At 46.7% G+C, this 23,817-nt stretch overlaps 1 protein-coding gene across 1 annotated transcript; it reads right to left on the minus strand.

The window, feature by feature from the left end:
• Positions 1–650: 650 nt before the first annotated feature.
• On the minus strand, positions 651–22,721 carry LOC307207921 (antigen peptide transporter 2-like). Its single transcript, XM_079962251.1, has 12 exons — positions 22,683–22,721; positions 14,070–14,567; positions 12,598–12,712; positions 12,125–12,255; positions 11,073–11,278; positions 9,071–9,268; positions 6,899–7,027; positions 5,282–5,470; positions 4,624–4,797; positions 2,788–2,947; positions 2,296–2,432; positions 651–1,042 (listed from the first exon to the last, which is right to left on the minus strand). Exons 2-12 carry the CDS (start codon positions 14,554–14,556, stop codon positions 851–853), a joined length of 2,118 nt encoding a protein of 705 aa, XP_079818377.1. The 5' UTR covers positions 14,557–14,567; positions 22,683–22,721; the 3' UTR covers positions 651–850.
• Between the last annotated feature and the right edge of the window lie 1,096 nt (positions 22,722–23,817).

Here is a 23,817-nt window from a genome sequence, read left to right on the forward strand (position 1 = left end):
ATAATTGGTCTTCCCTGTGCAGCGCGACTGAAGAACTAGAGTCCAAAGTGAGATGGGGACAAAATCTGTGGTTTTGCAGGGGTGGGATTAAGTTACATGACGCCAAGAGGGTCTGAAGTCTGCTCAGTGCCTGGATTGGGGACCACCTGGATGCTGCCTTTGGTTCCAGGATGGAAGAAAGGAGGGTTGGGAATACAGTCATACCTCGGGTTAAATACGCTTCAAGTTGAGCCAATGTGTCCCTCAAGCACGCAGATCTTGTGTAGATCCAGCCCTGGACTAGTGGGGCTCCCTTTGGCCTAATCTAGCAGCCTCTTGTGTTCCCATACCCTAGAAGAAGCACCATTCTGCAGCCCCCCAGAGACACAAAATTTCAAACTTCAAAGAGTTATGTGCACACATTTTATTCTACAAAACGCCGCTTTCATGCCATCGTAGTCCTGGACAATCAACAGCAAGAGACCAAAAGTGCCTTAAGATATTTTTGCAACATACTCAGAAACACTAAGACATACGGGACCAAGAGACAGGATTGGGAAAGAAGCCAGACCCCATATTTTAAGCAACTCGAGATGAAATTCTCCATCCGCTTACCTGGGAGTAAGCCCTATTGAACTCAGTAGGGCTTACTTCTGAGTAGAAGGCTGCACTCGGAAAGGATCAGCCAATTAGGTGAGTCTCCTAGTAGCCCCATCATGGCAGGAATTCAGGGCTGTGGCCCAAGGTCCCGCTCAGCAGAAGGCACAGAGACCCCCTTCTAAATGCAGTTATGCCACACACATGACCACCTCGAGAGGGGGATCCCAAAAGACCACTCAGCCCAGAGTTACTGCGTCCTCCTGTGCGGAAGTCACTCAGCCTGGCTCCTTTGCACCAGGCGGTAATAGGGGCCCCTCCGGCTCATCAGCTCAGAGTGCGTCCCCTCCTCCACAACCTCCCCACCCTCCAGGACGACGATCCTGTTCGCGTTTTCCACCGTCTGCATCTGGTGAGCGATCACCAGCACCGCCCTGGCCTGGCCGCTCATCAGTGACTGCTGGATCTAGGAGAAGCAGCCAGAAACCCCCTCTTAGATTTATTTTATTTATTTATTAGGTTTATATCCCAGCCCTCCTCCAAGCCCAAGGTGACGTATATGGGGCTCTTCCTCACAACCCTGCGAGGTAGCCTAGGCTGAGAGGCATGGATGGGCTCAAGGTCACCCAGTGAGCTTCAAGGCTGAGTGGGGATTTGAACCCAGGGCCCAGTCTAACACACTAACCACTGGCTGTGTGTGTGTAAGAGAGAGACTGAGAGAGGTTTGTAAGCATTATGAATCCTGCTGTTTTCCCACACAAGGATATAGAGCATGGAGTGCTCCATATTTTTTATTATTATTATTATTATTATTATTATTATTACCCTGCCCATGTTAGGTAGCCCAGCATTTGGGTGGCAGAATAGCATGTGGCCCAGGATAGATATAATTTTGTCATCCTAAGGTTGGCCAAACTGGAAAAATAATGATGGGAAAAACTGAAAGGATAAGGTCTAAAAGTTGACTAGCACTGGAAAATGCAAGTCCATTTATTAATATTATAATTATCAATAACATAGGTAAAGGCAAAGAACCCCTGGATGGTTAAGTCCAGTCAACGGTGACTCGGGGGGTTGTGGCGCTCATCTCGCTTCAGGCCGAGGGAGCCAGCGTTTGTCCACAGACAGCTTCCTGGGTCATGTGGCCAGCAGGACTAAACCGCTTCTGGGGCAGCAGACCACCGTGATGGAAACCAGAGCACATGGAAACGCTGTTTACCTTCCCGCCGGAGCGGTACCTATTTATCTACTTGCACTTGTGTGCTTTCGAACTGCTGGATCGGCAGGCGCTGGGACAGAGCAAAGGGAGCATTTGGGTGTCAGAATAGCATGCAGTCCAGGATACACACTAATCATCATAATCATAATAATTTATTCTTTATACCCTGCCCATCCAGCTGGGTTTCCTCAGCCACTCTGGGCGGCTCCCAACAGAATATTAAAACCACAATAAAACATCAAACTTTAAAAAGTTCCCTGTCAATATAATTTTCTCATCCTAAGGTTGGCCAGACTGGGGGGAAATGATGGAAAAAACTGAAAAGGCAAGTTGATCTGGTCCCCAGTGAACATTTTACTAAAAGCTGCCGGGCACTGGAAAATGCAAGTCCGCTTATTAATATTATAAATAACAATAATATAAAACCGCCGCACCCACTCATGGCTAATGCTTCTCATGTCAACCAAGTCCCACAATTCCTCCCCTGCCCTGACACTCACGGCAGCTTCGCTCTCCACATCCAAAGCACTTGTGGCCTCATCCAGCACCAAGACCTTGGGGTTCCGGATCAGGGCGCGGGCGATGGCCAGGCGCTGCTTCTGCCCTGCGGACAGCTGGCCTCCCTTCTCCCCGACATCTGCAGGAAGGCAAGAACGAGAGAGAAGGGGTGGGAAGAGGGGAAAAGAAAGCCTGGTTGCCAGAGGAGTGGGAGTGGTGGCAGGGGTGCAAAAGGTGAGTCGCAGGTAAAGGAGGGTCCCGAACTCCTGGGTTCATTTGATGGGATGGAGTGAGCCGTTGGGTGGAGGGTCGGGCACAGTGACAAGAGGAGCTGAGGCTCAGAGTCTGGAATTCTCACTCGTCACAAGAGACTGGAGCCCCACCAATTTTCCTGGAGGAATTCAGTGGGCCACAGAAATTCATGTTATCTCAGAGAGGGTAAGAATCAGGCCAGAAGAGACAAAAGAAGAAGGGAGGAAAGAAGTTTCACCCACCTGCGGCGAACCCTCCTTCCAGCTCATTGATGAAGCCTAAGGCGTTGGCTTCTCTTGCCGCAGCCGCCACCTCTTCCTGGCTGCAATCCTGCACCCCATAGGCGATATTGTCCCATATGGACCCAGAAAAGAGGACCGGCTCCTGTCCCACCAGCGCCACCTGCAGGCAGAATGAGGTGCGACGACTAGAGAGAAATTGGATTCATTTTGCATTTAAAGCACACTCCACCATATTTGCACCTTCTCAAACAATATAAGAACCGAAACACAGGCGAACCTTCAACATTAACAATTCTCTGAATTTTGCAACCCTGTTTCCCAACTCAAAGCGTTACAAAAATGTGCATAAGAAATGAAGATTTTAGTGAAAACAGCCTACAAAAATGCTTTTTCATTGGGAGAAATTGCTTGCAAAAATGTGTGCATTAGTCAAATCTGCAGACAATAGCATGTTCATTAGGAGAGATTTGCACTGAAATATTGAAAAATTTTCATGCAGATTTTTAAAAGCAAAAGCCACAAATTGCTGCATTACTGTACAGAACTAAATTAAAGTTGGAAAGATGAGAAACTGAGTGAACAGGAAGGGGCAGGTCCTTGCATCCTTTCAAATATCTGAAGGAGGCTCTCGTATCCCCTCTGAACCATCCCTTCTCAAGGCTCAACAGCCACAATTATTCCTTGCAAGCATCTCCTTATGGGAACTCGTCTCTGGTCACCCTCCCCTGGAAAAAAACCACAGTTTACAGCTTAAGTACCAGGCTGGGATGTGTTTGTGTATCACGAAATCTTGGTGGGCACGGCCTTTTGCAACCCACATTTCCTCTCCATTGCTCAGCCACACCTTGTTGTTTCCTGTTTTGCAAAAGATGCTTCCTGTTTTGTGAAAAACAGAACCGCCTTCCCCTTGGCACTGACAACTCTCTAACATCCCAAAAATCCTTTGGAACTCCCTGCCAATTGACATCAGGCAGACGTTTTTCTTTTCCATGCCTGCTAAAACATACATGTTCAGGCAACCCTATCAAAATTTGGGGAACACTAACAAGCGTTTCAATCTGGGTTTTGTTTGTTTGTTTAGCTTATGGTTGATTTTAATTATATTTCAATGCTGTAAATAGTTGTTTTCAACTTTTTCAACTTTTTAAATTGTTTCTTCTTGCTAACTGCTTTGAGGTTTTATTACAAATAAGTGGTATATAAATCTTGTGAGAAATGAATAATTTGGGAGCCTATGTCCTTTTAAAATGTAGGGTTTTTTTGGGGGGGGGGTTATTGGGCTGTTGTTTTTATTTGGATTATGGATTTTAAAAAAATCATTTATACTTTTCAGATATATACATTTCACTGATTTTACAACCGTTATGACATTTTAAAACTTGACTTTCTTCCCCCTCTTTAATCCTGCCACTGTTTTTATCTGTTTACAATTTATCTGTAAATATTTAATAAACCATTTCCATTCTTTTATTTAAAAAACTTGTTATCTTGATTTCTTATTCTTCCAGTAGAGTTTCGCCATTTCTGCATATTCCATAAGAAAGAATGGATTATGGATTTTGTGTTTTTTATATTCTGATTTTACAGTGGACGCTCGGGTTGCAAACATGATCTGCGTGGGTTGCAATTCAGCGCTTCTGTTGATGTGCGACCGCATCCCTAACCCAAAAAAACGCAACCTCAAGCGTCTGTAACCCGAGGTATGACTGTATTCTGTAAACCACCCTGAGACCTGAGGGCACACGGCGGTATATAAATTCAATAAATAAAATGAATAATAAAGAAGGGGAAACAGGAGTTTGATGTCAGCCCCACTTCGTGGCCCCCCTGGCTCACCTTGCTGTGCAGGTACTTGTGCTCATAATCCCGGATCGGGACCCCGTCCAGCAGGATCTCCCCAGACTGGGGCTCATAGAACCGCTCCAGCAGTGCCACGCAGGTGCTCTTCCCACTGCCGTTGAGACCCACCAGCGCCACCACCTCCCTGGGACGGAGCTCAAAGGAGACGTTCTGCACAGGAGGAGCGAGGAAAGGAGAAAAAACCAGGGCTGTGATTCACCTATGGAACTCACAGCCACCAGACAGCTATAAACCTAGATGGGGTTTGAAAGACCGTTCTACAATTCCCAGCGTGGTTTCAACAAGCCATCCCTCACCACGGGGAACTCTGGGAAATGTAGCTCCGTGAGGGGAATAAGGGGTCTCTCAACCACCCTCAGAACCCTTAGCAAACTACAGTTCCCAGGATGCTTTGGGGTAAGCCAGGACTGTTTAAAGTGGTATGATGCTGCTTTGAACCTTTGGCCCAAATGGGGTTTAAGGAGGGCTGGCCCACCGCATTGGGAGGTCGGTCTATGGGGTCCCCGTTCTCACTTAAAGAGACAGGCCTCCCCATAAGGCCGTGAAGTCCAGAATCTCAAACTGCCTCCCAGCACCACTGAGCCAAGATTCTCTGCTCCAACATCCTCAGGGGACCGGACTCTTGGCCATGTACCTTTAAGACCTGAAGATCAGGGCGGGAAGGATAGCAGAAGGAGACGTTCCTGAAGGAGACGTGACCTCGGAGGAAGTCCGGGGCCAGCGTCCCCTCAGTGCGAACGGACGGTTCCCGGTGCAGGTAGGCAAACACTTTTTCTGCAGCTCCCACATTGCTGAGCGCATCTCCGTATATGTACATCAGGGTCTGTGAGGGGTGAAAGAAGAGCAAGGCGAGGAGGTTTGTCAATATGCTAAACTTATTTCACAATCCCACAATTAGGGGAGCATTCGCTTTATCCTTCTCTTAAATCCAGGGAGTGTCTCCTCTGCAGAGGGAAAAAGGGATTTATTTATTTTTGGTGATGATATGGACTCTTTAAGAGGCAGAAAATAAATGTCCAAGTTACTCTGCTTGAGAATTAAAGACCGCGAATCTCTATCCGTATCGGGACACCTGGGTCTTTTTGCTCTTCTCATTTCTGGAATTCAGCATGTATCAGGAATATACTGATAAATAAGTATACTTTTCAGATCAATTGGTGGAGACCCAAATCCACAGTCTCATCCAGTCCAGATTTATCTACAGCTACTTTGTGGACAGGGAGGTAATAGAGAGGAGGGTAAAAAGATAAAAACCAAACGGGACGTTCTTTCAATGTAGTCTCTTTGGCAACAGCAATTTCCCCTCTCTTTCAGTTTGTTTAAAATATAGGGGGTCAAAGGAATTAAAAAGGATTGTAAGAGATTCAGAGGTTTTGAAGGTTAAAAGTCCTTAAAATAAGTTTTAAAATCAGTTTTCAAAATGTGGAGATATAGCCAACAGGAAATCAGGGCGAGGGCTGCAAGGCTTTGTTAAAACAAATTTATGACGCTGGCTTCACGAAGTTCTACGGTGCAAATTCCTGGAGTTGCCAGAACACATAAAACAACCTTGCCTTCAATAAGAGGAATTTTAAAAAGAAAAAAAGAGGGGAGAGAAGCCAGCAAAGCAAAGCCCTGTCGTATAATTGAAAGGGAATATGCAGAGCTCTGATAAGGTTTAAGGACGCTCTCAAGGTAAATTTCAAAAAATGAAGTATAAACACCGACAAATGGGAAACTCTGGCCTGCGAACACGCCAATTGGAGAACAGCCTTTACCAAAGGTGTCATGGATTTTGAAGATGCTCAAACTCAGGACGAAAGGGAGAAACTAGCTAAGAGGGAGCCATGTTTGGCAAACCCTCACCGTGATCAGCTCCCGCCCAGAAACCTACGAACTCACTGTTAAGACCATGTTTATCTTACTCGGCTGTGAGGGATCACCAGCGAAGAAGACCTCAGCACCATCTTGGCCCTGGCCCTTCAAGGCCAAAATGGGAGTTGCCGGCAGCTCAAGACATTTTGCCACCTGAGGCAGCAAACCTACAGAGCTGCCACTGGTTAATGCTGAACCCAATGGACCAGTGGTCTGACTCAATATAAGGCAGTTCCTTGAAGGATGTAGAAGCAGCAGATGGACACAGTATGTGGAGAACGAAGGGAAGGGCAGGAGTGTCACACCCAGTTAAAAAGCTGAAAGCGTGACTCCAGAATGCCATTCAAGGCTGGAATGCCAGCACTGTTGCAGCCTCCCGTTGCGGATTTTCACCCACCTGTATGTAGTCCCCGAAGTCCATCTGGTAGAGGATGAAGGAGAACAGGTTCCCTTGGGTCATGAGGCCAGAACGGATCTGCTGGTACCCAGAGTGAAGCATGATCAGTTTCAGACCCAGCTGTAGGAGCTAGAGAGAGAAATTCGGGGGAAGATCTTGAGGACCGGCAGCCACCCTCGTAGCCACGTTTGACGGCTTGGCTGTTCTGCTCACCCCTTTCCCCTCCAAGGTGGAATTTCAATTCAGTTGGTCTCTGAATCTATCAAATCTGCACTTTCCCGAAACGAGACAAAAAACCTAAAGACAGGCAGACTTTGAAATTTAGACTTCTCCAAATTTGGCAATGCACTGCTCCAGCCAAGTAATGTGTATTAAGAGGAAATGCTTGCAGAAATGTGCCCATTACTTGAAGCTGCATATGTTTATTAGGAGAAAGCCACTCTGAAATGAAATGCTCATGTGTGTTTCTAAAAAAGAAAACTCACAAATCGCTGCAGAAATGTGAAGAACAGAATTTAAGATTGCAAAAAGAGAGAAACCGGGAGAACGGATGTTGACAGATTTTCCCCTCCTTCCCAGGTTCTCCAAGAGTCAAAGATGCACCCAGTTTAAATCAGAATTAAATAGGCCTGTATCCTTTTGGAAAGTTCTTCGTGATTTCCCCCGTCCTCTTGTTTCTATTTTGGAGCTTCCGGCTGGGCTATGACAGAGGACCGCTCTGCCCAACCCACTGAAGGCCTTTTGGCAAGCAATGCTCAGTTTTAAAAGTTTTTAAAGGAAAAACACCACAGAGCAGGGAGGTCTTCAGAGTGCACTTAAAGGTCTGGAAGAAAGGGGGCCATGTGCCCCCCACCTAGAAGAGCATCCCACATCTGTGGGGTCACCAGTACAAAGAGCCTTTCACCTACCAGCCTGATTTATCCCACTGGTAGGTATATGAGAAGGGACGCGGGTGGCGCTGTGGTCTAAACCACTGAGCCTAGGGCTTGCCGATCAGAAGGTCAGCGGTTCAAATCCCCGCGACGGGGTGAGCTCCCGTTCCTCGGTCCCTGCTCCTGCCAACCTAGCAGTTGGAAAGCACGTCAAAGTGCAAGTTGATAAATAGGTACCGCTCCGGTGGGAAGGTAAACGGCGTTTCCGTGCGCTGCTCTGGTTTGCCAGAAGCGGCTTCGTCATGCTGGCCACATGACCCAGAAGCTGTACGCTGGCTCCCTTGGCCAATAAAGCGAGATGAGCGCCGCAACCCCCGAGTCGGCCACGACTGGACCTAATGGTCAGGGGTCCCTTTACCTTTTTAGGTATATGAGAGGGGATTGTAGGATGTTGAATTCCCCATGCCTGCCTGTGGGCCTGATTCTGCCCCCTGCCATACCTCCTCACCCTGTACATCCATAAACAAACTGGCCAGTATGAAGACACTACAGTGGTACCTCAGGTTAAGTACTTAATTCGTTCCGGAGGTCCGTTCTTAACCTGAAACTGTTCTTAACCTGAAGCACCACTTTAGCTAATGGTGCCTCCTGCTGCTGCCGCGCCGCCAGAGCACGATTTCTGTTCTCATCCTGAAGCAAAGTTCTTAAACTGAAGCACTATTTCTGGGTTAACAGAGTGTGTAACTGAAGCGTATGTAACCCGAGGTACCACTGTACAAGCGACCTGAAGTATAGGTGGATTCCTATGAGGCAAGACACTGTGATAACAGCAAGAACCTTTATTACACTAACAGAACTGGACCACAGGGGCAAAACAACTGCTTATATACATTTCTGAAGGCCTGGCCCACTCCCACCATGATTGGCTGTCTATACTTCTAAGCTGCAAATCATGACTCAGAGTTTAAGGCCCAATGGCAGAGGCCCAAATCCTGAAACGTTCTGTGATTGGATATCATGTATCGAATCCGAACACAGGAGCTCAGAATCCTTAGTCCAGACCCAAGCTCAGGCAAACACAGACCACTGAATACATAACACCACCAACGCTCGATATTCCCACGTGAACAGTGACCTTGAAAAAGCTGCCTGGGATGCCAAGCTGATTGGACAATGGAAGAACGAAAGAAAGGGGTGCCGTTTCCAGAAAGCTCTCCTGCCACAGCTGTCCTTGGGAGAATGCTTGTCCCCTTTCTGACCCCCCCAAGCCTCTCCCCTACACAAGACCCCAAGGACTCACCCGTCTGAGGAGCAAGTAGACGGCGCTCTCCCAATCTCTCCGGTCCTTCAGCCAGTGGGTCTCGGCCAAGGCCGCATCGTAGCGCTCAGACTCCTCCTCCTCGGTGGCGAAACTGCGCACCGTCTCCACGGAGGAGACCGTCTCCCGCACCACCTCCCCAGAACGTGCCAGGGAGTCCTGGATCGCCTGCAGAAGAACCTGCAGAAAGCAAAAGAGAGGGCAAAGGGGAGAGTTTAGGAGCCTGCGCTAAATGCCAGAGGGGGGCAGACCACTGGGTCTGGCTGCAAGATCCCATTGCTTCAGGCCAAGAGCGCACCATTCCTTTAAAGAATGTTCAAAGCCCATTTCCCCCCTCCCAAATGAACATTGGGAACTGTAGTTTATCCCTCACCCCTAACAAACTACACTTCCCAGGATTCCTTTAGGGGTGTGTGCTTTAGCTTACCTTAACATGACTGATTGACAGCAGGGTTCAACAGACTACAACTCCCAGCATCCTTGACCATTGGCCCTGCTGGTTGGGGCTGATGGGAGTTGTAGTCCAACAGTCTCTAGAAGGCACCAGGCACCTTATCTCTGGTCCACAACATTACCAAATCCAAAGAGACCAGCAAATCGACCATAACTCCGTTCCATTCCGTTTATTTTAAAATACTGATATACTCCCTGTCACGTAAAAAACAACAACCAGGCAGCATAGAAAAATAAAAACCAAGCAGCAGTGGAAATATTCAATGTGCTAAAAACAGACAAACGTAACAAAAGTTTAAAAATCATAACAGCTGGCCTCACAAGCAGAGTCAAACACAAAGGCTCCTTGGGTAAGATCACTTCTCTTTTTTTAACAATAATTGTTATTAGTTTTCAATTACCATAATCCAGTGGTAGCCTCATTATAACATTGCCAAATTATAATACAAGTTGTTGTTGTTGTTTAGTCGTTTAGTCGTGTCCGACTCTTCGTGACCCCCTGGACTAGAGCACACCAGGCACTCCTGTCTTCCACTGCCTCCCGCAGTTTGGTCAGACTCATGTTGGTAGCTTTGAGAACACTGTCCAACCATCTCGTCCTCTGTCGCCCCCTTCTCCTTGTGCCCTCCATCTTTCCCAACATCAGGGTCTTTTCCAAGGAGTCTTCTCTTCTTATGAGGTGGCCAAAGTCTTGGAGCCTCAGCTTCAGGATCTGTCCTTCCAGTGAGCACTCAGGGCTGATTTCCTTCAGAATGGAGAGGTTTGATCTTCTTGCAGTCCATGGGACTCTCAAGGGTCTCCTCCAGCACCATAATTCAAAAGCATCCATTCTTCGGCGATCGGCCTTCTTGATGGTCCAGCTCTCACTTCCATACATCACTACTGGGAAAACCATAGCTTGAACTATACGGACCTTTGTTGGCAAGGTGATGTCTCTGCTTTTTAAGATGCTGTCTAGGTTTGTCATTGCTTTTCTCCCAAGGAGAAGGCGTCTTTTAATACAATACAAGTACTAATCCCAATCATTCAGGTGCCAAATTATATGATTCGGGTGGCCTCCCGCGTGCTAGAATTGATGGGTTTGATGATTTGCTTTGTTTCTGCATTCCAAAATCTTATCCATCTCAATTACACTCTAGTCAAAATAACAATCCCTTATTCAACAACTGCAATATTAACGACATCCACTCGTCTTGACACATTAAATGATTTATAAACCCATAGGTGAAGCATTCAAACTATATATCCCTCTTCCTCCTGCTTGTGTCAGTTATTCGGTTTGTGGTATTCCTTCCTGTCCTTGTAGAATGTTATGTCTATCTATTCCCACTTCTCACATCCACACCATATATTTATAAAGCACCCTTACAGCAGTCATGGCTTCCCCAAAAGAATTCTGGGAATTGCCTTTAATATTTCTCTCAAAGGTTTGGAAAACAGGGAACAGCAATCCCTGGCAAGAAGCTCCCCTTTCGTTTCTTGAACTCGCAGCTCCCAGTCTCCCCCCGCCTGCTCCCAAGGGCTCCCTCACCTTGTAGCGGGCATCGTAGACCTTCTGGGCCGCCAGCATGACTGGCACCTCAACGAGGGTGAGCAACGTCAGGCGCCACGAGAGGCCAAGCATGAAGGCGCAGAGCCCACAGACCTTGATGAGGCTGCGGAGGAAGATGTTGGCGTTGAGAGGCACCCAGTCGCTCATCATGGTGGTGTCTCTGGAGAGGCGGGAGGTCAGGTCTCCTGTGGGGCGAAAAAAGAGGCCGCTCAGAGCCGGGAGACCGGAGGGATCAAAAGCGCATTCTAATAAAAAATATTTTTTAAAAAATAAAAAAGCTCTGCCCGAGGCAAGACGGATAACAGCAACAACTGGGGGAAAGAAAGACAGAACATCTTGTAAGGACAGGAAGAAACTCCTCTTTCTCTCTACTGTTGATTGTTGTGACTATTGCTTTCTGTGCATGAGAAAGTGAAAAGAAAAACACTTTTAAAAGAAAAGGATGGAAAGGAGAAATAGTTGGTGGATTAGCAGATGGAGGGATGGAGAGAACGACCGATAGATGAATCAAGTCCTTTGATGAACAGATGAAGGAAAGAAGACGCTCTTGATGAACTAGAACTCCCATCATCCCTGCCCACTGGGCATGCTGGCTAGGGATGATGGGAGTTGGGGTCCCATAATATCCGGAGGGCACCAGGATATTCCTTGCCTCTGAACTCGGCAGCAAAAACAAACATGAAAAGAGTTGCCCACTTGAGTGGCTGAAGCAGGATCTTGGGAGACCCAAGTTCATATCCTGGAAAGCCTCACATCTTGGCGTTCCTCATGGAGCCTCAGTTATGCAACCCATAAAATGGGAATATTTAAGGCCCGGTCATAACAGAGGTGTTGCAAGGAGGAACCACCACAAGCGCTCTGTACGTGCACTTAGACGCAAAGCTGCCAACTTTTCCCTTTTATTGCGAGGAATCCTATTTGGAATATGGGAATTTCTCTTTAAAAAAGGGAAAAGTTGGCAGCTATGACTAGAAGACACTCAGGGAGCTGGAGTGAAAGGCAGGCCTGGGTTTGGAGCTAGGGGCTCTCACCTGTTTTCACCTCCTGGAAGAACGCCAGGTCTTGCCGGACGAGAGAAGAGAAGAGGCAGCTTCGGATCTGGATGATGGCCCGGGAAGAGGACATCGTGAAGAGTCCCCCCCGGGCGCCGGCAGACAGCGAGCTGGAACAGAAATGGAGACTGCTCTACAAAAGGAAACTGTGAATGTCTGAGTCCCACTCTGGAGGGTAGGAATCAAAATGGCAAAATCGGAGTTTCTGGGGCACCCCCCAAGATGTGATCACCTTTTTGAGTCACATTCTGGAAACATGGGGGCTTTCCTTTGCAGTAGAAAGCAGTTCTCCAAGCACCCCCTTTCCCCCCCGAACTGCTTTCTGAATTCAGTTTAATTCCAAAGAAATAATTTAACTCCCCAGATTATGAGAAAATTGCACACACCCCAGCCGAGCCGAGCCAGGGCTCCTTTGTTTTTTGGGCAGGGGGTGTTGTCAGGAAGAAACCCACCTTCCGAGCGACACCAGGCACATGAGGAAGATGGCGGACGAGAAGGCATCTGAGTCGTACTTCTTGCCCAAGATGTCAATCAAGCTTCCCGTGTAGTAAGGGATGAAGGTTTCACCTGCAGAGAGTTTGCGCTTTGAAAACAGGGAGGGGGGACTCTTTGGAAACAGGAAGAGCCCATTCACCCCGTTGACACCTCCCTGCACAGACAGGCAGAGCTTCTCCAAGATTTCAGGTGGGGGGCATGGCTCCATCTGAAATTGAGCTAATTAATTTTTATTTGTTTTCAAACTTATAACACATCAAAACCAAAGTACAGTGGTACCTCAGGTTAACTACTTAATTCGTTCTGGAGGTCCGTTCTTAACCTGAATCTGTTCTTAACCTGAGGTACCACTTTAGCTAATGGGGCCTCCTGCTGCTGCCACACCGCTGGAGCCCGATTTCTGTTCTTATCCTGAAGCAAAGTTCTTAACCTGAAGCACTATTTCTGGGTTAGCGGAGTGTGTAACCTGAAGCATATGTAACCTGAAGTGTATGTAACCCAAGGTACCACTATAAACTTAATTTAATACATTCTTTTTTCTAAAAATGGGTTTCCCACACTCTTAGATATATTCCATTTCTTCCCCTTCTACATGTTATTTATTTTACAGATTTATCTCTAATTTAGGGTTCCCATATTGCAAAAAATGTTTAGCAAAATCACACACAAAAAAACTATTTTTAAGGAAATTTGCCAAAATCTATACTTCCTAAATTGGCCAAATCCCGGCTGTGTCCTGGAAATTCCAGACGCATGGCAGCCCTGCTCTAATTAACATCAATTTTCCGGCAAACGCCTCATTCCTCAGCTGTCCCTTTACCAACTCATGCATGTAGATAAAACAAAATGATATCAAATAACGACGAGTGAGGTCATAGTAATTTAAATCTTTCATTCTTCTTTCCACCCTGAATTATCCCTCAGTTTCCAGCCTCTGCCTGTTTGTGCGAACCTTTTGAGCGGAGAGTCTTCCTTTCCGTACACAAACCAGATTATTTCCTTTCCCTATTCAGTCATTGTTACTGAGTTATAACCTCTCAAGGCCATTATTTACATTTCACTGGCAATAAAGCTTTTACAGCCTGTGTGGAAAGGAGGTGTACCAAACATACGGTCTTCTATTTCCAAATAATATGTACTGTGGTACCTTGGGTTAAGTACTTAATTTGTTCCGGAGGTCCATTCTGAACCTGAAACTGTTCTTAACCTGAAACACCACTTTAGCTAATGGGGCCTCCCGCTGCCACTGTGCTGCCGGAGCGTGATTTCTGTTCCCATCCTGAAGCAAAGTTCTTAACCCGAGGTACTATTTCTGGATTAGCGGAGTCTGTAACATGAAGCGCATGTAACCCGAGGTACCACTGTATGTATCTCTCTCTCTCACTTCCCACTTCTCTCTCACACACGCATGCAAACCAACCCTACTCACAAAGCACAGCCGTGGTAAGGAAGAAAAACGCCCCTGCGAGGTAGGACACATCTGGGCGGAAGAGCTTCACCAGCTTCCAGAGGGTGGCCTTGTCTTCTCCTCCCTTGTTCTCCTCCTCCTCCCTTTGCCCCAGGACGTCCCAGATGAAGTGGGCCAGAACCACTGCTCCATAGCCCAGCAGGAGCCAGGACCGAGGGGCTGACGACAGCAGGAACGGAGGGTCTCCAAAGCAGCGCCCCACGGCGAGATAGAGGGGCTGCAGCAGGCTCACAGCAGCCAGGCCTGCGAGGGGCATCTGGGAGGGCCAGGCCAGGGAGAGGAGCCCCCGGGCCCCACAGAGAACCAGCAGGCGCAGAGCCGCCTCCAGCCAGGCCGCAGGGACCCCCAGGGAGGCCAAGGCGGAGCGCTGGAGATCTAGCAAGGGGAGGAGGACCAAGTCGCACAGGATGAGAGGGACGGCCAGCTTCAAGGGGGCAGGCAGCATCATGGCGGCCGAGTCTGGGGAGAGAAGGAATGGCCAGGTGTAATTAACAGTCTGAAATGTGAGAGAGAGTTTGTGCAGGGAGAATCTCAGCAACCTAGCCCACACTTTGCTGCCACCGCAAGTGCTGGAAGGGAGATCTGCTCCCTGCTGCAAGGCCCATTCCACCTGGCCTAGGGGGTGGAGCCCAGACTCACCTTGAACAGCCAAAAGAGGCTCTTGGGAGGCCACTGGGACACTGCTGGGTTGGGGCAACTGGCTAAAATGTTTTAAAAGGTACCAATTTTGGTTCCTCTGTTTTAGTTTTGTTAGGTTGGTGTTGGTTAAATTTTTACTTGGGGTTGGCATTTATTTTGAGTATAACTGTAAACTATTGTTGTTGTTGTTGTTGTTATTGGTTTTTATTGATTTATTGGTCTGTTTGTTGCTTGTATAGGATATATATATATATATATATATATATATATATATATATATTAATGTTTGAGGTTTCATTGTGTTTTTAAATATGTTGCAAGCTGCCCAGAGTGGCTTGGGAAACCCAGCCAGATGAGTGGGATATGAATTGAACACCACCACCAACAATAATAATAATACAGTTGTTGTTGTTGTACTACTACTACTACAACAACAACAACCACACAGTTGTACCTAGGATCACAAATGCCTTGGCCGCAATGCCTTGGCCCAAATGCCGCAAACCTGGAAGTGAGTATTTTGGTTGCAAACGTTCTTTGGAACCCGAACGGCTGGCACGGCTTCCGATTGGCTGCAGGAAGCTCCTGCAGCCAATCAGAAGCTGCGCTTTGGTTGTCGAACAGTTTCGGAAGTCGAACGGACTTCCGGAACGGATTCCGTTTGAGTTCTGAGATACGACTATAATAAGACGTCCTCCCATAAGACGTCAAGGAAACAAACAACTACAATGGTACCTCAAGTTACATACACTTCAGGTTACAGTCGCTTCAGATTACAGTCTCCACTAACCCAGAAATAGTACCTCGGGTTAAGAACTTTGCTTCAGGATGAGAACAGAAATTGTGCTTCGGCAGCGCGGCAGCAGCAGGAGGCCCTATTAGCTAAAGTGGTGCTTCAGGTTAAGAACAGTTTCAGGTTAAGAACGGACCTCCAGAACGAATTAAATACTTAACCCAAGGTACCACTGTATCTGACTTTTAGAAGACATCTGAAGGCAGCCCTGTTTAGAGAAGTTTTTAATGTTTGATGTTTTATTGTGTTTTTAATATTCTGTTGGGAGCCGCCCAGAGTGGCTGGGGAGAGCTGGCTAGATGGGCGGGGTATAAATAAATTATCATCATTATCACCATCATGATAAAATCTGAGTTCCACCTCCCCATGCAACACTGGAGGGACCGCAACACCCATCAGTGCCATCCAACATGGACAATGGCTGAGGATACTGGGAGTTGTAATTCAGGGTACCAGGTTGAGGTTCCTCATCCCTGGCCTAAAGGGACACCAGGCACAAATCCCACCCTCTGGATGCTTTCTGTCAGTCTCAGTTCCCCATCTGTAAAATGGGCATGGCAGTGACCTCACCAGCAAGTAGCACAATCCTATTTATGTTCACCCAGAAACAACTCCCAGTGTGTTCAATGGAGCCTACTGGGGCTCTGGTGGGTTCTCGCAAGAGCAGCTACTGGATAGCTCAGTTGGTAGAGAATGAAACTCTTAATCTCAGGGTTGTGGGTTCGAGTCCCATGCTGGGCAAAAGATTCCTGCATTGCAAGGGGCTGGACTAATGACCCTCATGGTTCCTTCCAGCCCTATGATCCTATGACTGTTAAGCATTTAGCAAAATAAAAATTTCATTGTGCTTAAGAAGGAGCCAGAGGTAAGCTATCCTCTGGCACTTAGAGAACAATCCTAACATTTAAAACGGCATGAACTTCACAGAACTTCAGCTCCCTGGGAAAAGGGACTGACTGCTAACCTCTTCTGGGAACCGAAGTCTCCTAACAACTCTCTGCAGCCTGAAACTACAGTTCCCAGGAGGCTTTGGGAGAGCACATGACTGTTTAAAGCCGTGGTCAGCAATCTTTTTCAGCTGTGGGCCAGTCCATATTCTACTCATGTAAAACCATTCTACCCACAGTCTACATTCTACTCATGTAAAAACACCAGGTAGGCCCCACAAATAACCCAGAGATGCATTTTAAATAAAAGGACACATTCTACTCATGTAAAACCATGCTGATTCCTGGACCGTCTCTGGGTCTGTGTACTGGTCCAGTAAACGCTTCCGCTGCGCAACCAGCAACAGTTCTCTTTGCAGAGCATTAATTAAGTCCAGTGCAGAGATTCTTGTTGCAGTACATGCTTCAGAGTCTCAGCAGCAAGGAAATAACGACACAGGGAAGCCTGTCTTTCCAAAGACAGGTTTATTGCAGAAAGATAACAGAAACACCTCCGGAGCTTTCAGACATTTTGCTTCACGCCCCCACAGGCAGAGAAAACAAACACTCTTTATATACTGAGCAACTTAACAACTTAACGAGCTTGACTACTTAAAGTCACATGACATTGCTAACTTGCCAGCGTCTTAGGTTTCACACCCTAACACCCCCTCTCGCTGGCAATACAAAAACAAAATTACTTCAGACCCATTTCTTCACAAAAGTTTTCATGCCGCTGAAACCCAAGCGGTTTTGTAAAACCATCAGCTTGATTTTCATGACTGGGACAGTAATTTAATTTAACAATTCCTGCTTTTACCGTTTGACAAACATTTTGAAAGCGGATATCCAAATGTTTTGTACGACCTTTAAACTGCCCATTTTGTGCTAACTTAAGACACGGTTGATTATCACCCCATACAGTGATTGGAGTGATGGCCTTTTCATACATCTCTTGTGCCAAGCATTTGTAAAATTCTAGATCTCTACATAACTCAGATAAGGCACAGAACTCCGCTTCTGTTGATGACAAAGCAATCAGGTTCTGTTTCTTGGATCTCCACCCAATCAGAGAGTTACCAAATTTTATTACACAGCCAGACACTGATTTTCTATCCTTTAAATTTGCCCAATCACTATCTGCCCAACAAGTAATCTGTGCTTGTCCTTCAGAAGATAATTAAAGGCAAAAATCTTTGGTGTATTGTAAATATCTTAACACTCTTTGAATTCCTTTCCATGCATTTACACTAGGTTTTGAAGCTTCTCTGCTGAGTAAGTTAACAGCGTAAGCAATGTCTGGTCTACTCCATTGCGAAAGATGAAGTAAGCTTCCCAGTGCTGACTGAAAGATTTCAGCACGCTTGAATTCAGCACTATCCTTGAACTCATTGTCTTTTACAAAACCCATTTCCATTGGTGTTCTAACACCTGCACACTCCGTCATGCCAAACTTTTTCAACATTTGCAATATCTTGCCTTTTTGATTCAGTAGAAAACTGCCATTTTTGGTCCTATCTATCTGAACACCAAGATAGACCTTTACATCACCAAGATTCTTAACTTTGAAGTGTTTATTTAACTCTTTGGCTAGTTTTTTTACTTGTTCTTGTGTCTTTGAAGTATAAATCAGGTCATCTACATAAACAAGCAAAGATTCTTGAGCATCTCCTGAACCTCTGAAATATAAGCAATTGTCAGCCTTGCTCCTGCTAAAACCAATGCCTACCAAAACGTCATTCAAACACTCATTCCAATTATGAGCAGATTGCTTGAGTCCATAAATAGATTTATGTAGTTTCCATACCTGATTTGATTTACCAACTTTCAGTCCTGGCGGTAGCTCCATATAGAGCTCTTCAGCCAAGTCTGAATGAAGATAAGCTGTAGAGACATCAAATTGATTCACTTTGAACCCTTTCTGAGCAGCAACTGCTAATAGTGCCCGAAGGGTTTCACTCCTTGAAGTGGGTGCATAGACTTCGGAATAATGTAACCCCTCTCTTTGCGTAAAACCTCAAGCTACAAGCCTTGCTTTGTACTCTGGTTTCCCCATCGCTGTTGTCTTTATCCTGTACACCCACCTACAACTTACTGCCTTGGTACCTTCTGGCAGTTTGGTGATGGAAAACACACCCAGTTCTTTCATAGAATTCAACTCTTTTTGCATGGCCTCACGCCACCTACTGGCCTCCTCCTGGGGTAATTGCTCAACCTCTTCAAAACTTTCAGGTTCGCAATTTGCCAAACCAGCCCAAACACTAATAGCTTGGTATCTTTCAGGAGGTATCCCTTTGTTGGCACGCTTGGAACGCCTTAACGGTTCCTGTGATGTTCCTTCAGTTTCCCCCTCTGACCCAGAATCACTAGTCGTCACCTGTTTGTCACTAGTAGTTGAAGAACTTTCTGATTCTGACTTTACACGTCTCTCTTGCTGTACGGGTGAACTTTTTGGGCTAGAAGATTCTGACTTTACAGACTTGGGTGAACTAGACGATTTCTCACCCTCGTCCTCAGACTCAAATTCCTCAGCCTGTTCTGGAGCTAATACCTGCCCTGGGGCCTGAGTTTCATTGTTACTGTTCACCACATCAAATAGTATGTCAGGATTTCCATGAATTTTATTCCAACCATCCTGTTCACAAAATTCCGCACTTCTGCTGATTGTGATTTTTGTTTGATTGCCTTCTACATTCACAAATCTCCAACCTTTTGTGTTTGCTTGATAACCACAGAAAAGCATTTCTTTAGATCTAGGATCGCCTTTCCTACGTTGTGCCCTAGGCACCAGCACATAAGCACGACATCCAAAAACTCTTAGATGATCAATTTTTGGTTTTTTCCCAAATAGCATGAAGTAAGGAGTGTTGCCTACTGTGCTATTGTACACTCTGTTAAAAGTATAATTCGCATACAGTGCAGCCTCAGCCCAAAACCGCTGTGGAAGTCCAGAATCAAACAGCAAAGCAGCAATGGCTTCCTGTAATGTTCGAAATTTTCTTTCGGCAACTGCATTCTCCTGTGGTGAATAGGGATTGGTAAGTCTATGAACTATACCTTTCCTTTTAAACCACGTCTCCAGCGTGTGGTTCACATATTCCCCACCACGATCTGATTGTATTTTACGCACCCTGGTGTCAAATTTACATTCGACTTCTTCAATCCAATCCATCAGGATGGAAGCTGCTTGTGATTTTTCTTTCAGAAAGAAAACCCAACTAGCCCTTGAAAAATCATCCACCAAAATTTGCATAAATCTCGCACCTCCAAGCGATTTGACTGGCATAGGGCCACACACGTCTGTGTGCACAAGTTCAAAGGGTTTCTTGCTTACTCTATCAGATCTAGGATAGTTACATGTCTTAACCTTAGCATGTTTACAAGCACAACAATCCAGAAAATTTGGACAGGGTTTAATGTTACACTCCTCAGCTAAATCTGGCATCTTGCTTACATACTTAAAGCATATATGAGCTAACCTTCTGTGTAGTAGATGTGCACAACCTGTATGAGGAGCCTTATTTACACACTTAGCTTGCGCTTCACCTGTTGAACATCTACCTGCTGCTAACTGCTCTTCATCCAAAACAAAAAGCCCATCCTCACAGGGAATTTTAACTAGCTTCTTCCCCTGTTTCGAAATGGTGCACACATCATTTTCAAACTCAACCTTAAAACCACTTTTTACCAGGCATGACACACTCAAAAGTCCATTCTTCATTCCTGGAAGAACGAAAACAGGAAGGTTAGTTTGCAAACAATTAACATAAATTGTGCCTTTAAGGTTCATTTCTCGTTTACTATTGTCTGCTATAGTCACAGTTTTTGCAACTGGCAATGTCTTGCAGTTCATCAAGCTGCCACTAGATGTCGCTGGAACTAAACTGTGACTTGCTCCACTGTCAATAATCCACTTCAAGGTTTGTTGGCTCCTTTTAGGACTCTGTTGTGCTGCCATTGCAGATAGTCCCTTATCAGCACCTGCTCCCCCTCTGGATCGTTGATTCTTGTAGTTCTCACTTCGTCTTCCCCTGTAGCTCCAGAAACTGACCTTGGACTGTTGAAATTCCTGTTGCTTTTCTGGACACTTTGCTATCAAATGAAACCTGCTGCCACATCGAAAACATGACTTGCTGGCCATAGCAGACACTTGTGAGGCTTTCTTACAGCTCTGCCTGCTAGTTCCCCCACGCTCTATGGTGGCTCTAAGGTGAATTCGCCTAAGAGCTTCCCAAATTTCAAATGCAGACCTTAAATTTTCCACATGAGGTAATTGGGAATCGTCTATCGATACCATCAACATGCATCTAGCTTTAGTGTCCATTTTATCATGTTCCCTGTTCTGAGCACGTGCAGCAGCCTGTTGCTCTGCTGTGGCATCTGCTGCAACAGCCACAAACGGCTTTTGCCTCTGGACATAGTCAGCCCACACTTCTTTGGCTTCTAACCAGACTTGAGCCCTCTTAGACCACTGCACGTAATTAGCAGAGTTCAACTTTGTAAAGGGAACCTGGAAATTTTCCACTGCCATTCTTGGGGTCGGCTGCTACTCCCTCTGTGTGCCCTTGCTTCTCTTTCCCCTTGGGATTTGTTTTACTCACTTTTCAGACGCCTCCAGCCTCCTCTGAAGCCTTTTAAACTTTTTTTTTCTCCGTCTCTTCACTAGCAACCTACCACCGTCCTCTGTTTTTATTAACAAAACAAAAACAACGGGAGGTCAAGCTAGCCTTTTGCAGCTAATGAAGCTGTAAATCTTCACTTACGCAGCTCTCTCAACTTTCTGCAGCCTCTCAGTTCCTTTAAGAGCTGGATTTACGACTAAGCCGGTCTTCTCTCATCCGAAAGCTGCTTTCACTTTCTCTGCACACAATACAGCTGTAGAAACGTAGAAAACCCATAACCTAAGAGAGTCTGTGTACTGGTCCAGTAAACGCTTCCGCTGCGCAACCAGCAACAGTTCTCTTTGCAGAGCATTAATTAAGTCCAGTGCAGAGATTCTTGTTGCAGTACATGCTTCAGAGTCTCAGTAGCAAGGAAATAACGACACAGGGAAGCCTGTCTTTCCAAAGACAGGTTTATTGCAGAAAGATAACAGAAACACCTCCGGAGCTTTCAGACATTTTGCTTCACGCCCCCACAGGCAGAGAAAACAAATACTCTTTATATACTGAGCAACTTAACAACTTAACGAGCTTGACTACTTAAAGTCACATGACATTGCTAACTTGCCAGCGTCTTAGGTTTCACACCCTAACAAGATTGAGAAGGCAATTGGGTCGCATCCAGCCCACGGGCCTTAGGTTGCCTACCCCTGGTTTAAAGCAATATTATACAGTACTGCTTAAATGAATAGTGCACATGAGGCCCAAACTGCGGGAGGCAGTGGAAGACAGGAGTGCCTGGCGTGCTCTGGTCCAGGGGGTCACGAAGAGTCGGACACCACTAAACGACTAAACAACAACAAGAAGTTCTTACTGAAATCAAGGGCGCTTACCCTCCAATAGAGACCTCTGAGTTAGACTGACCAAGACTGTGCAGAAAGTGAAACTATAGTTCCCAGGAGGCTTTGGGAGAGGACATGACCGTTTAAGGCAACAGAATACAGTATTGCTTAAATGAATAGTGCACATGAGGCCCGTTACTCAGAAGTAAGTCCCTACAGAAATCAAGGGGGCTTATTCTCCAATAGAGACCTACCTCTGAGTTAGACTGACCAAGACTGCGCAGAAAGTGATAAAAAAACTTTCAAGACCCCAAAGAAGCCACTTTTCTAACTTGGAGGGGCTTTTCTAGTTTGGGGCATTTTGCTCCGAAGAGACTGAAAGGGCTGCCCTTTCTGGAACCGGGTTCTTTCTTGTAACAGTTATTATTATTTTTTTCCATCTCCGATCAGAAAATAAAACTGAAACGGGATGGTTTTAAAAGGTGGGGGAATATTTATTGTGGGGCGAATTTCTATTGTGTGTTTGTGTGTGCCCCAGCCCTGCTAAAATGCAGATCCGATCTCAGGGACTACAAATTATTTTACATTAAGTAAACCCCGCCCCCCCAAAGAAGAAATCAAACATTGCGCGAGAGCCTCTTTTGCAGCATCTCCCCTATTTGCATTGAAAAAAGCCCGCACTTGATGTACCACCCCCAGCCCCCCCTTGATGCCCTTATCCTGGGTCTCCCACCCCACAGCCCCCTGGCTTTCCTCTCCCCTGCCCACCTTACCTGCCCTCCGGTCTCCCAGGGAGGAACTCAGCTCTTCTGCGCTCGCAGGGGCTCGAACCCGCGCCCACTTTCGCTTTCGAAAGGGGAAATCCAGCCACTTCCCTTCTATACTGAACAACTCCCTGCTAGATTTTATCAGCCCCAATGGGCAGGGATCAAAGTCAGACCCTCCAGGTGTCCCTCTTGGGTCACATCCTGCATCCCCAAAACCACACTGCCCCTGACGAGATCCAGAGTGGTCCAGAGGTGACCTCTGAGGTGACCTCTGAGGTGTCTTCTCAAACATCCTCAGGCTGGGCAGAGAATGAGGAGCTCCAGCGGGCATTCGGACCCTCCCCGTGGCAATGGCAGTTTCCTCCAGACCCTCTTTCTGTCTCGATACCTTCAAGGTTCCAGTTCTCCAGCCTGGTTCATGGAGCTTCAGGGCCAGGACAACCAGCTGCTGTTCTCTGGGGCTCCACCCTGGAGCTCCCATGATGCCCTGGGGCAGTGAGTTGAGAAACAGGCTGGAGGGGGAGGAAGAAGGAGCTGAAGGGGGAAACGGAGAAAGTGGGGAACTGAGAAAGAGGTAGAGAGGCTGAGGGGATGGGGTGTAGCGACTCTTCTACAGGAGATGAGAGGGACTGATCCTGCTGACAGAGTGTGGTTGGGGGTGACCAAGGCAGGGTTGCCCTGAAAGTCCACAATCCCAGGAGGAAGTTCTCCCACTGAGAACTGCACTGGCTCCCGGTGGAATCCAGGGTCAGGTTTAAGGTGCTGGTTTTGACCTTTAAAGTCCTATGCGGCCTAGGACCCACGTACCTAAGGGACCGCCTCTCCTGGTATGCCCCGTGGAGGACCTTAAGGTCCACAAATAACAACACTTTGGGGGTTCCGAGCCTCAAGGAGGTTAGATTGGTTTCAACTAGGGCCAGGGCCTTTTCAGCACTGGCCCTGACATGGTGGAACGCTCTGTCACAAGAGACTAGGGCTCTGCGGGACTTGACATATTTCCTCAGGGCCTGCAAGACAGAGCTGTTCCACCTGGCCTTTGGTTTGGACTCAGTCTGACCCTTATGTCTCCCTCCCCTTATGGTCTTGATTTATCGACTACTTTAAAATGAGGCTGCATTTTAAATTGCATTTTAACCTGTAT

This window comes from Podarcis cretensis (genome assembly GCF_951804945.1).
Source record: "Podarcis cretensis genome assembly, chromosome: 2".
Classification (NCBI taxonomy): Eukaryota; Metazoa; Chordata; class Lepidosauria; order Squamata; family Lacertidae; genus Podarcis; species Podarcis cretensis.